The 14,490-nt window shown below is 48.4% G+C and overlaps 1 protein-coding gene across 1 annotated transcript in view; it reads right to left on the bottom strand.

The window, feature by feature from the left end:
• ITPR1 (inositol 1,4,5-trisphosphate receptor type 1) overlaps nucleotides 1-14,490 on the bottom strand; it is a 163,140-nt gene that overhangs the window by 137,911 nt on the left and 10,739 nt on the right. The window contains exons 2-3 of the mRNA XM_058422258.1: nucleotides 10,950-11,057; nucleotides 7,339-7,409 (exon numbers count right to left, since the gene is read on the bottom strand). Coding sequence (XP_058278241.1) covers nucleotides 7,339-7,409; nucleotides 10,950-11,041 — 163 coding nt within the window. The 5' untranslated portion in view covers nucleotides 11,042-11,057. The remainder of the gene's footprint in view (nucleotides 1-7,338; nucleotides 7,410-10,949; nucleotides 11,058-14,490) is intronic.

The raw sequence follows: 14,490 nt of genomic DNA, 5'->3' as shown, positions 1-14,490 counted from the left end.
CCACACAGAGCCCCTGACCTGTGTCACACAGAGCCTGTGCCTCACAGGGCCAGCTGCTCCTCAGCGTCCCCAGCTGTCACACACAGCTGCACGGACCCCTGCCCCGTGCCACACAGAGCCCATGCCCTGTGCCAAACAGAGCCTGTGCCACACAGAGCCCCTGCCTGGTGCCAAACAGAGCCTGTGCCACACAGAGCCCATGCCTCGTGCCACACAGAGCCTGTGCCACACAGAGCCCCTGCCACACAGAGCCCCTGCCACACAGAGCCCCTGCCACACAGAGCCTGTGCCTCACAGGGCCAGCTGCTCCTCAGCGTCCCCAGCTGTCACACACAGCTGCACGGACCCCTGCCCCGTGCCACACAGAGCCCATGCCCTGTGCCAAACAGAGCCTGTGCCACACAGAGCCCCTGCCTGGTGCCAAACAGAGCCTGTGCCACACAGAGCCCATGCCTCGTGCCACACAGAGCCTGTGCCACACAGAGCCCCTGCCACACAGAGCCCCCTGACCTGTGTCACACAGAGCCTGTGCCACACAGAGCCCCTGCCCCGTGCCACACAGAGCCCCTGCCCCGTGCCACACAGAGCCCCTGACCCACAGAGCCCCTGACCCACAGAGCCCCCTGCCCCCATCGGTGGCACACAGAGGATCCCGACCGCCTCAATGAAGCCGGTAATGATTTAGCCAGCCATTTATCCCTGCCAAGGACATCAACACAGAACCCCTGAAGGGTTGGGGTGGGAAGGGACCTTAAAGCTCATCTCATTCCCACCTCTGACTGTCCCAGGTTGCTCCAAGCCCCGTCCCACCTTGCCTTGGCCACTTGCAGGGATGAGGCAGCCACAGCTGCTCTGGTAACCAGGCACCACAGAGCCAGGGTGTCTTTGGGATATCCTGGCACCCCACCACAAATCATTTCTGACTGCACCACAGACTTGTCTGGCTTCACAGGCCGGTAAGGAACCACTGCAAGAGATGCTGGAAATGGAATAAAAACAGCTTTCCAACTCAGTCTCCAGGATTAAAGAAACCCAACCCACCCTCCCATTGATTCCTGCATCCCCCCCATCAGGGTGTCCCAAGCCTTAGCACACATAAAGCAAACTCGTCTGCATGAAAAAGCAACTCTTCCAACTTCCCAGCTTTTTAAAAATACCTAAATGCTGCAGTGGCAATTGTCCCCAACAGCTGCTTGCACGTGGGCTGCAGTGGGCTAAAGTTTCACAATTCAGAGACAGGATTCAGGATTTCTTCATCTTATAAAGGGCAGCAAATTCAAATGTGTACGAGCAGTTGGCAGTTTTCTAGCGCAGCTCTATAAATACTGAAAGATTCCTCATCAAGGCAGCAAAATGTATTTCAGATTTAACTATATCCTAATTCAGCAAGACTGACTTTTTTTTTTTTTTTTACTCAAAATGCTCAATGCTTCAGTTTGGAATAAAAAAAATTATAGGCACAACAACAGACTGTATTGTTATCAATATTTCTCTTCCATCACACAACATGAAATTTTATTTTGATTTTACACTTCTCGTTTTCACTTTTTCCTCTTTTTGAAAAGGGGGTAAGAGGCATATTTTTTCTTTTTATGGTCTTTGGCTGTAAAACAGAGAAGTTGGTTAAGTGGGTATTCACTATTATGCTCCATTTTCTACTTCTGGTATTCAGCACAGGCTTTTTAATCTGACTTGGACATCTCAGAACTGGAAAGGAGTTTCTATTGCCAGTGATGGATGTCCCTGCAAGAGGGCTTTGGCCTCAGCACTCAGGCACTCCCCAAAGTTCTGCTTCCTGCATGGAAAACAAATCCTGCTATTTGAACTGCTAATATCAGAGCGGAGAAAAGAAGCCATATTTAAACCCTAGTTCAAATATTCCTTAAAGGAATCCAGACACCTTAATAATTAATGCATCCAAGCATTTCAGCAGTACGTTCAGAAGGAGCAGCAGCCCAAACTCGGCTGTGGAGCCCAGGTCTATCCCATCATCACCACCATCACTCCAGCTCAAACCTCTGCGCAACACCCACTGCAACTCAGCTCAGAGAGTCAAACAACTCGGGCGATTTCACATCAAGGTTTAAAAAGCTGCTCTCATCCCTCTCACCCCAGCAAAGCGTGCGTGGAGAGCACCAGGACTGAAGGCTGCCCACTTTCTGGAAGCTGAAGGCAGGAACCTCAGGCTGATCCCACAGAAAATTCCTGATGAACACAGGGGGTGGCACTGCACCACCCCACAGCCTACAAACGGCACTATCTGCTGCTCAAACTTCTCCAAAACTAACAGGCAGAGGGGCCTGGTTATTTGTTTTTAGCTTGTTTTTTAATTTTCAGAAGTGTTTGGGGAAATGATGTACGTGACCCTTCAGCTGAAGGAATCCCTGATGCCCAGCCATAAACAAGGCTGCCCTGGCTAAATAAGGGTAAATAATGTGTATGTATGCAACAGAACTCCAGAGCCTCCAGCAGAACTGCATGAATCACAGATTTCCTTCATATTTTTCCTTCATATGGAGTTTCCTGCACGGAACACAAAGCCAGGAGTGGGGAGGCTTCAGATCAGTGATGGCAAAGCTGCGAGGGACAAAATATAAAACATTTCTGCCGGGAAGAAACGCATTGGCTTCATCAGTGCTGAGCACAGGGGTGACTCAAGAACATCCATCAAAACTGGATTTGGGGCAGGAATTGTTCCCTGGGAGGGTGGGCAGCCCTGGCACAGGGTGCCCAGAGCAGCTCCTGGATCCCTGGCAGTGCCCAGGGCCAGGCTGGACACTGAGGACAGCCTGGGACAGTGGGAGGTGTCCCTGCCATGGCAGGGGTGGCACTGGATTAAATATAAGATCCCTCCCAACCCAAGCCATTCCACGATTCACAACTAAACACAGTTTTTATACCCATATAATTATAAATTAAAGCTGCCCAGAGAGTTCCTCCTCCTGCAGCTGCAGCTCCCAGGCTGAGCCCCCCGGGGCTGGCCCCCAACACCTGCACAGGCACCAGCCACAGGAGCACAGCCTGGATTAGGATCAAAAGAACAAACAGAATTTGAACTGCTCCTCTTCTTCCTTCGCCATGAGGGTATTTTAAGTCTAAGATATGGGTTCATTCCCTGAACATCTTGCCAAAAAAAGAGTGTTGCCCAGCAACTACTAAAACAATGTTCTGGAAGGAGGGAGCTGCTGGACAAGTTAACCCAGTGAGCGCCCCTTTTGCCAGAGTTTCCACAGCAGCCACTGCAGAGCTGCTGGAAGGCTGGCAGACAGCTCTGCATCCCAAACACAGAGCTGTAAGGAATTTCCTGAGAAGCCTGTCAGACAGACTGCTTTGCTGTAGTAGCAGCGTCTGGCGTTAAACAAACGCGTTTGGCTGGGCGCAGGGCAGCGCTCCGGTACAAATGGACACAAATAAACCTCTGCAAACGCACACAGCAGCAGCCCCAGCAGCAAATCGCGGCCCCAGCACCACGGCAGCTCTGATTTCCATCTGCAGAACAAGGATCTCCGCGTGCACTTCCACAGGAAGGATTTCCAGGGACACCTGGGGCTTTAGCCCAGCCGAGGGGCAGCTCCGGTTCACACTTCCCACATCAGTCCCTGCACGTTAAAAGGAAATTCACTTACAGCCGCTCTTCAGCTGCACAGTCGCACACAAAGATGGCAATTAGAGCTTCATAAAAACATTAAGTGTCTTTCCTGTTTAAAGAAGTGCAGGTAACTAAGGGCATGTCACACGCTTTCTTTTTTTGGAGACGCATACAAGCAGGATTTCTTCCAGGAATCTCATCTGCACGCAGTGCATTTACAACAGTTAAGTAAAAAAACCCCCACATCTCTTTTGCATATTAAGATTATTAAAACGAAACACTCTAATGAATGTACTCTTCAGTCTTCACATTTTGAAAAGCAGTTTTAGAGGACTTCTGAATCGTTTGGAGCTGGAGGCACAAAGGGCCAGAGAAATGCTCTACTTGAAAAGAAACCCAAACACACCCAAACCACCGTACTTAAAGCGGACACAGAAAGCCAGAATAAAGAAAAAAATCCACTGAAATATTACACCATAATTGCCATCCAACCTCAAACCACTGACCTCAGGTGCTAAGCAATTCTGCCTGGGATGGAAAGGAGTAAGAAAAACCATCAGCCTTCACACCTTCAAGAGCTCAGATGAGTATTTTAATGACCTAGAGGCACCGCAGCATTTAACATGTGAAATAACTGCAGGTAAACACTCCCAGGAACGTGAGCATGCTGCACTAACTTCCTCTGCAGCTCCTTCCAACTCCAGCACTTCACTTTTTTCCATCTAATAACCCTGGAATTCTTTTTTTTTTTTAACCATCTCATTTACACTTTTGCTCCACACTCCTCCTCTGACTCTCAGCTACCTCCTGCACCTCACCCTCTTCCAGGGCTCCCCCAGCACCAGACCCATCTGTCAGCCAACTTCTTCCACAATTTTTGTCAACAACGCCCGTCCTGGTGTCCTCAGGATCCCTCTGCTCACCTCCCTCCCTGCAGACTGAGCAGCTCTGTCCCTGTCACTGCACATCCTCCTGTCCCACCAAACACATCCACATTCCCTGCCCGCCTCCAAGGCAATCCTTCCCCCAGCAGTGATTTCCCGGCACACAAACCCCACCTTTGCAGCTGGGAAGGGGCTGTTTTTAGGAACAGGCTCCTCAGGCAGGGCTATTTCCACACCTCCAGCAGGTTTGTCAGTGCTCAGTCACACCCCTCACTTTGTGCACAGCAGCTCTGCTCCGAAAATCCCCCACCCTCTAATCCAGGCCCTTGCTGCTGCCACCAGATGCAAGTGATTAAATGTAGCCTTGGCAACACGACTTTTCTGCAACCTGAAGCACCTGTGGTAAGGGAAAAAAGCAGGATGGATTCATTCTGCCACCGGATAAACAGGCTTGAGTTTCACACTGAATTTTCTTGGAGTCATCTCTGCATATCTAAGCAGTCAGTCTTGCTTCTAGAGATCTCTCCTCAAGTTGATTAAGCATGAAATTTGTATTTACAACTGCTTTACATCTGCCCACAGAGGAGAGAGCTGCTCTAAGAAGCTCAGAATGACACTTGCCAAAAAATGACACCAAAAAGAAGATCCCCAAGCCTGGCCAAAGGTGAGAGTGTCCCTCCAGGAGGGGACTGACCTGCACCTGGACACCTTGGAGCACAGGGACATAAACCACAGAAGTCTTTTCCCAGTCCTCTGTAAGGGTGTAACGCAAGTCCCTTCCATTTGATTCACTTTCTTCTTGCTCCAAGAAGATTTTTGAACATTCCTTCGTGACTCCCAGTGCCTGACCCCACTCCTCAGGTCTGCAGCTGCTGTGATGACCAGCGTGATTCACGGAACGCTTTGGGCTGGGACCTCAAAGCTGATCCCATTCCACCCCTGATCCCCTATCCCAAGCCCACCCAATCTCTGCACAAAAACGTCTATTTTCCATTTCTGGTGAAGATGGGGAGATAAACTCCATTATTACTTCTCCTGAACGTATTTATCACGGAAAACGTTTTATCTCAGACTACACTCACCAAGTATGTGTATAAATAAGAGAAAAGCCTGCTAAAATTTTATGGCTTTTGTTGCCATTTACCATTAAGCATAAACTTCCCCATGAAAGCTTCACTGAAGTAACTACAAAGGTTGGAAAAGGTTCACACCATTCTTTCTCCCTGTATAAATTATAAGTAATATGAGAACATTTACAATGTCTTAACCACGGTGTTTTATGTCAGACAAATGCCTCTCTGTACTTGCAGTTCCTAAACTGTGCTAGCAAGAATTGCCTTTTTCTCATTCTTTTCTCTCTCTCCGTCTCTCCCTCCGCCTCCTTCTGCACCCAGCAGTCTCAGTCAAATCTGGCTTTATTCTTGCACACGGTTTTAACATCGAGAATGCCTCAAGTCAAGGCTCTGCTTCACACAACAACACTGCTCCTTCCTGGAGAGCTTACCACTGAATGCTGAAACTTCCCCAGGTTGCCTCTTTAGTGTTTCAATTATCAGCTCTTCAGTTTTCCGGGAAAAAGGAAGAAAAACCAACAAGAGCTCAAAGATTTCAGCAACATTTTGCTGAAAAAAGGAGAGTTTTGTTCTATGTGACATCGTGTAATGGCAAAAAAAAAGCCATTACACAAACCACCCAAATAACAGCGAGCAAAAGCAGCAGTACAGATTGTACAAGATTTTCAAGGGCAATCACCTGCAGTTCTGGGCAAACCGGAATGGAATTATGGCGATTCTGAGGCCCTGATAAAGGCAAAGCATAACCAAGGAAACAAGATTCACCCAAAGAAACAGGACACACGGTTGCTGCTACATCTAAGTAATAAAACCCAGACCAAAATCGTAGAATATTTGGCTGAGATATCCTCTGGGTAAAAGATACAACTCAGGGGTGAGAAAAAGAATTCAAGGTCTTGGCAAACAAAATTCCAGTTAGCGCTTCTCTTCCTGTCTGAGCCAGTCAGCCCCTGCCAAACTGTGAAAAGCAGAGCACTAATTTCTTATCACTGAGCAAAAGTTTCCTGGCAGAATGAAAGCAAAGCCCAAGGTAGCTCGTATCAAATTAGGTCAGACAACAATAGTTGTGGCAAACACTTGCTCCATTTTATTTTCTTCCTCCCTGAGGTTTGGTACTGGGTAATTAGAATGTGTGATAGAAAGGAAGAAAAGTAATTAATTTCAGGGATCCTGAAAGTTTGGACAGATCTGAAAGGCAAACAGCTGAGAACCTCAAGCCCATCCCCTCACAAAGCTTTCTTCATTCCTGGCTTTGGCTGGGACAGAGTTAATTTTCTTTGCAGTGGCTGGCAGAGCCACAATTGGGATTTGTGCTGGAAGCTGTTGGTAACACAGGGACGTTTCAGTGACTGCTTTCAGATCTCTGCTCCTCACCTGCGAGGGCTGGGGGGCACAGCCAAGCCCAGGGGTATCCCAGACCATCACACCGGGATACAGAGCTGGGAGTGCCTGTGGAGATGGGATTTGTCCTGGCCCAGCACCCGCCTGCCCGTGGGAAATGGGGAACCAACTCATTGTTTTGCTTTGCTGCTGTGTGAAGCTTCTCCTGTATCTACCGAACTGCTTCATCTGAACACTCCTCCAGTTCTCCCCCATCCTGCTGGGTGGGGCTGACTCAGGTTAAACCACCACAGTCCCACACACATTTTTCCTCCTGAGCTGTCATTCGTGGAAGAAGACGACACTAAAATATGCTACAGAAAGCAGGGAGGTCAGAAATTGTTACACATTGCCGCACAAAACGAAGAATCACTGCTAAGCAGAAGGGCGAGGAGCTGCCTGACCGACTTACCTCTGAATTTTTTGGGTGGGTTGTTAAGATCACCTGCTTCTGGCTGTACAACGCACCGATCATCCACAAGGCTGCAAAGAAATGAGCAGTGAAGTGAGATTCCATCCCCCTGCAGCCCCTTCCATCCTCCTCAACAAAACCCAAGTCGTTCACTTGCAATATTTCATCCCAGTGGCCACTTCAGCAGAAGACATTCCCCAAATGCCAACTTATGCCAGATTATTCTAAGAAGCATGCAGCTGATTTTTACTGTTGCCCAGAGCTATGCTCCTGGTAGGTGGGACAATAAATAAGTCATTGCTCCTGTGTTCTGCATCACCTTTATGTCCCCTGCTCGAGGTGCAGACAGAACAGCCCATATTCTAGGGAGGTGACAGACAGCCTCAGGACAGCTCCTGCCTCTTGGACAGATTTGAGTCACAAACGTGTTTATATGAATGCAGACTGGGAAAATACGACAGCTATGCAAACTGGACACTGACCCGGTGACCCCTCGAGTATTAAGACATGGCAGGAACAGTCACTGCCACAGTGAAAATTGACTCCTGAGAGAAAGGAAGGCACAAATGTACCCTCCTCCTGCTCACCAGCCAAACACAGGGCGAGCTGAGGGATTGACTGAGCCAACCTCCTCCTGTTCTGCCGGGAGCTGGACAAGCAAACCCAAGAGATTCCAAGAGGGAATGCCAGGACAGAGCTGTCTGCCCCTGCACAACCCCCACAGGGTCAGCTGAAATCCCACAGAATAAAGGGAATAGTTAAGAAGCAGCTGCTCCCACTGCTCTGCCTGAGCAGCTCTGGATCAAGGTGGAACGGGGCTTTTCCCAAAGTGGAAAATCACACCTGTAACCAAACACTTTGGGGCTGGATTGGATCCTAAACGACTCAATTTGGCCCCTAACAACCAATCTGTCAAAGAGGCTTTCTACACCAACGTAGAAAGTAAAACTCCAAGGTCAAAGGTTTGAGAGGTCCATTCTCATGCAGAATCAACTCGAGGAAGACCGAGACCTAGAATATGAGAGTTGTTCCTTGCAGAGGCTGGTCAACATGCAGGGAGCATCTCGAGACAGCTAGAGAAAATAAGGAAGTGCACAGAAATTAAGAGACCAGAGAAACTAAGGGGGCTCAAGAGTTTTATGCATCTAAAATTTGCATGTGCAAACATTCAGACTGAATTGCTTTTTCCCCATGGATTTTCTCCCTACTCAGCACTATAAATTTATGCATATATACAGGTGCTCCAATGTGAACAGAATTAACACTTGAGCTGAAGCACCTGCTTCTGGTGAACAAAGGGCCAAAAATATCAAGGAAATAGGTTACTCTGATCATCCCATACGGATAATCTCAGTGCAACGTGGCCCCTCTCATCTGAGATTAAGGTGAAAGTAAAGAGGAACTCCCCAAACTAGTGAGAGGAAAATTTTACAGGGCGAGAAACACGAAAGAGGATCCATTGTACACCAGTAATCATCATGATGACAGCACTGAGTTTGGGAAGCAGCAAGAGCAAGGTTCTGATTGAGCAACGTGTCGTAGGAATATTAAATAGGAACACTCTTCAGAGATTTAGGACAGCGTTGGAATGTAGAGCGGTATCTGCTCCTCAGCCTCCAGCAGCCACGTAACAAGGCATTAAACGTCGTCGTGACATCAGACTGTCCAAACTCCACGTGGGCTGGAGGACAATCACCCCCAATCTTTCCTTGGCTGCTTTAATTTTCTCCAGGACAAAGACTAAATTAAATACGGGACAAAACTAATTTGATTACTAAAGCTTATTAAAATGATAATGCATTTCATGTTTCACAAAGCAATTAGGATTTCTGGCTTAAATTAGGCTCAGAGATACGTGGCCATTACATAATGCAGTTACCTTAACACAGCACTAAGCAAATCAAAGAGGGGGCTCCAACACGGAGGGGTCTTTAGGCCTGCCACGAGAACATCTCATCAAGCCTAGGAAATACACGTGCTTGGGGCCTGCCAGGTCCAAAAGGACCACCCATGGTGAAAAATATCTGCTCAGCAATGCCATCAGAAGCCGCAGCCACTGCACACTGTTCATCATGCACCGCGTGGGACTCCGCACGCCAGAACAACTTTCTACTCGGTCTGGAATTATTTACTGCCAAACTCGCTTCAGGGCTGGGAAGAAAAACAAGAGGCAGCTGTAGAGGATAATTCACGTTGCCAGTGTTCAGCAGATAGTATTTGGCCCGTTACACAGCCGATCCAGGACTGCAGAGTGCACGTGTCATATTTGACGAGGACCTGGGAAATTTGTCAAATACATTCGCCAAATACTATTCGACCAACCCTACTTACTACATCCCTTGCTTTTATCATACCTTCTTTCCTTTCTGGCAGCATCCCATATTTTCTTCTCTTTCCTATAATAGATCATGGTGCATCTTCAGTGTCTGCTTCCTTCTCTGCCCCCTTATTTTCCAGAATCCTAATAGCTAGAGGACTAAACCTACAAGTTAGTTTGGAGTCACTCAGGTGAGATTCCAGCCCATCGTTTCCTGCCGAGGCACTTACCAGGATGCTGTCTGTGTACCCTGCTTGGGAGCTCCATTTATCAGGTGCATCTGGACTGCAGGCATCAAAAAGTGTGCTGTGACTGTACCCACCCTGAGGCCCTTAGGGCTACTGGGAATGACAAAGAGCAGGTTGTGTGCTCACCGGGCACATCCCCGTGTGCCAGAGTTGCTCCTGGAGCTCCTCACCCTGCAAGGGCTCCTCCCCAGGCAGCACCCAGATGTCTGCAGAGGTTCCTCCTCAGCAGGATCAAACATTCCCTGGCTCTCCTCCAGAGCTGCTGTTCCCATTCCACGGCTTTGCTCTGCCAGCTCGTCCTTTTCCCCACGTGAAAAGCTACTTTTTTGGTTAATGCAGTAGCATTCACTTCTCCCTGCTCCACGGCACCTGCTCTGTGTGCCTGTGGAAGGCAGCACAAAGGGGCTCTGTGGGAAGCACGCCCAGGGCAGGAGCTGGCACAACACAGCTCCCGCTGCAGCTCCAGAGCTCTGGCAAAGCACAAGGGGCAAAACGTGTTCTCCTTCAATAGGAGAAACCTCAGATTAAACCTCCGTTTTAAGGCCAAACTAGCTGTAGCGGTGAGTTGCTGGTATTTAAACCACTTGGCTCGGGGATTTGATCCTTTTTTTGTTAGATATAGATACATTTTTAAACGACATCCATTGCCTGTCCTACCTCTGCAGTCAGCAGAGTGCACTGGGGTCTGTTCATCCCTGACTGGGGGAGCGAGGGAGGGACAGGACGGGACACACGGATGGACACAGGACAGACAACATGAAAATCCTTGGATTGCCCTCCTTCCCCCTCTACCCCTTCACCTGACAAGGCTCTTCCTCCCCACCAAGGACATAAAACTGCACCACAGCTGTTGATGCACTCTCCAGCCTCCCAAAAATCCACCCTGCCACATTCAATTTAGGCCATTTTTTGAATTTACGGCCGAATCAATCCACAAAGCTCCCTTGTTTTAGCCACTATTCCCTGGGATCAGGCTCAGGAGAGCTAGCTGAGCTCTGCTACTCCTTCTTGGGGTGTTTTTAATACAAGAGAACAGCTGCTCTTACCCCAAAGTGCTAATAAATCCATTTGTTGAGCCCTCTGCATAGAGAGAACAAATATCTCCAATATGAAGGAAGCTCGACATCTTGTCAGTCATCTCTGGCTTATTGCCCCTGGAAGAAAGAAGAAAGAATAAAGCACAACATTAATCAGGCAGAACTCCTCGGTGCAGCTACCAGGGGTTACAGCAACAGGACCCTTCGCCTTTGATTGCTGGTTCTCTCAGTGGAATTTCAGGTATCAAAGAAAAGCCAGCACACGCCAGAGTGCTCGCTTGGAAAAATAAACCAGGGAAAAACAAGCAGCTACTGGCATCCCATTCCACGTGGGACTGGTGCACAGGCAGGGATTCATCCCAGAGCATGCTGGATTTCAGCTGTACCAACCCACCCCATCCCACCTGCCAGGGGGAGAGGGATGCTTCAGTTTAAGGCATATTTGTAACTGAATCACATTTCTTTGCCAGAATTAAAGATGGGTTTAAGCACGCTTTAAAGGCTCTCCTTTGTGCTGGAATGGTGCTCCTGAGAAATTCAAAATATTGACCCGATTCGTGGCAATATTTTTGGGTCACGTCAAAACTCTGACACGACACCGGCAGCCTCCTGCTTACACCTGCAGGCCCAAAACCAGAGTCAGTCACTCAACAAGCCTGACAACAGATTTTTCATGTAAAAACAAAGATTAAGAATTTTCAAAGTCAAACGCTTTATCGGGAAACCAAATCCCTGTGAAATCAGTAATACTTCAATCCTGGGTTTAAAATAGATGCCTTAAATGTAACACTGAGGAGACAGACATTGAATGTTGCCAACTTCCCCTGTATTAAGAACTTTATTTTCTCTAAAGCCCTGAGTCTAAATGACACAGCACCCACCTGCCATTCCAATAAATACAGGAAAAAAAAGTGAGTTTCAATCTGTCACAGTAACAGAGACAACATGAGCCCAGATTAAAAAACCCAACAGATTTTCAAAGACATCTTTTCCAAGCCCATTTACTGCTTTCCTGGAGATCCTCCCAAGCCCTGCTTTTGGATCACCAAGTTCCAAAAGGTCCAACCAGCTGCTGTGCCTGAGGTTTTCAACCAGCAGGAGCAGCAAGGCTGTGAGCCTTGCCGGCCAGCACTGCCCAGGACCACGCTCCACAGGGGAGGGAAAAACTCTAAACGCTTCCACTCCCTCTCCCCATCACACCCAAAGAGGCTCTGAAGGGTCTGAGAGCACAAGAACTGAGCAGCAGGAAATTCTGTTTACTCTAGAGCACAGCCCTGGCCATACCGGGATAAATATCCCCTCTCCCTGGACTTTTGCTTGTCTGCCAAAAGCGTAAGGACCAGGTTGTTAGGCAAGGTAGGAGCTCAACCAGGACAAATTCATGGAGACCTAAAGGGTGATGTTTGCAGCAATAACAACCTGGAGTTACACTTTTCTTCTGAAAAGCTCCGACCAGCTCTCCCTCCTCACTGCCAAAGGATCAGCGCTGCTGGGAATAGCAGTAACAACTTTCATTTACTAAATCAAAGCATGCCACAGACATTCTATCCCAGTAAATCTGTGTCACCAGCACAACAAAACACAAATCCAGGCAAACCGGGGGATAACAGGCTGGTAATGCAGGTAAAGGGGTCTCAGCTCCTCTGCAATCAAACCTGGGTGCACACAAACACAAACCCTTTGGCTCCAGGTTTCTTGCTAAATGCCAAGTCCTTCAGTTACAGTCTGTTCCCATTCCTTCTCGATAAGTGGACAGGAAAACACTGCTACCTATTTTAAGATCTATGCCATGAAACATACAGAAATATGCAGAGTGACTGAATTAGCAGCGCTGGAAATGCATCTTTGCTCGTTTCCTGACTTGGATGTTGAACTACCAACTTCAGACCAAAAAACTTTTCATCCCTCAGAATCAGGCTCAGCCCTGAATTAATACAGCCCAAAGCAAAAGCTGTCTAAGCCAACAAAAAACACAGATACTTCCAAAATTAACCCTTTCTACAATGGCACTAAGGTTTCCTTTCCAGGCTATGAGGAGGATTGCTTTTCCCTCACAAGAGGCAGCTGTTCACCACAGCTCTTCCCAAGGGAATGTGGAGGTCAAAATTATTGACTTCCAGTAGAGATTTTCTTCTTGGCCAAAAAAAAAAAAACACAAAAAAACTCAGACCATTGACCAAAACCAGGCTCAGGGATGGACAAGCAAACTCCTGCATCACTTTCCAGGGTACAGCCTCAATTTTCTCACATTTTCTTCACTGAGGAAGACCCCAACACACCATGATATTGTAACTCTGACATATCACAACAGTGCAAATCCCTAAAAAAAAAAGCTCTTCTGCAATTTACTGACAATTCCACTCATAAAAGTTTATCAGCTTTACCCATATCCATCACAGAGCTCTGGATAGAAGGGTGGTGTTCAGCTGGCAGCAGTTCAGTGAATTGAACTGCTGGGTTCTTCACCCTCAGAATTTCTGCATGAGCCTGCAAAGCCATCACTGCAGAGCTGGGTTTGGGGTGCAGCCTGGAATGGCTCCTGCTCCCAGCCAGGAGAGCTGTGCTCCTCACAATCCCAGCTCTGCTGGAGTTAGGCTTTGGGGTGCAGCCTGGAATCCCAGCTCCTCCTGCTCCCAGCCCCTCCCAGCCAGAAGAGCTGTGCTCCTCACAATCCCAGCTCTGCCAAGCACTGATCTGGCTAAAATAACCTTGTCTCCCAAGGCTCAGGCAAGGATTAATCACATGTAAATCCTCACTCCTCCTGCTCTTGCATTTCTGAATACTGCTCTAACACCCATCCGTGTGATGTCATCTCCAACACACCAGGAGATGCTCCACCACCTCGGGAAGCAGGGAGCCAATTCCCACTCCCATAAAATACTAATTTATCCTCAGGCTTTGCCACACTCAAAACCAACACTGGCTACATGTATTCTTTAATAGCCAAAATCAGTCCCCCTGAGATTCCCCCTACAAGTGCTGCTGCTCAGCTTGGCCAGTGCTCAGGAACACGCTGGACTGGCAGATGGAGAAGGGGCTCAGTGACCCCACCGGCCTCCCCACATTCAAGGGAAGAGAATCACTGCTGCACTGATTTAGCTTCAAAGCTTTTTACAGTCTCCTCACAAAATCACCCCAGTTACTGGCATCAAACACCAAATGGTCAGCCACCTCAAGTGACGTATTTTCTACCTCTGACAACTGCAAAAAGTAAAACCGCAAAGTTTTCAAGAGCAAAGCTCCCGGGTATCCGGCGTGAAAACCTATTTTTCTAAAAGGTGCCATCAACAACAGCTGACCACACTAATCCTCCCCAGATCAGACCCCTGCGGGGGTGATTTTTGATTATTCCCTTCAGCAGGACAAGGCAGGAGCGGAGGCAGTACAAGCTGTCAGCACTGGCACATCCATGCCCAGTTCACAGCACAGGGAGAGGAGGCACTGAGGAGAAGAGCTTTGCTCCTGGACACTCACTCAGAGCATCCCTGCGTGTCCCCCTGGCTGGGGAGGGGACATTTCCCTCCCCAGGGCACTGACCAGACTGGGCTGG

Source organism: Hirundo rustica, chromosome 12 (assembly GCF_015227805.2).
Source record: "Hirundo rustica isolate bHirRus1 chromosome 12, bHirRus1.pri.v3, whole genome shotgun sequence".
In the NCBI taxonomy this organism is placed as follows: Eukaryota; Metazoa; Chordata; class Aves; order Passeriformes; family Hirundinidae; genus Hirundo; species Hirundo rustica.
This window is presented reverse-complemented; position numbering and strand designations above follow the sequence as displayed.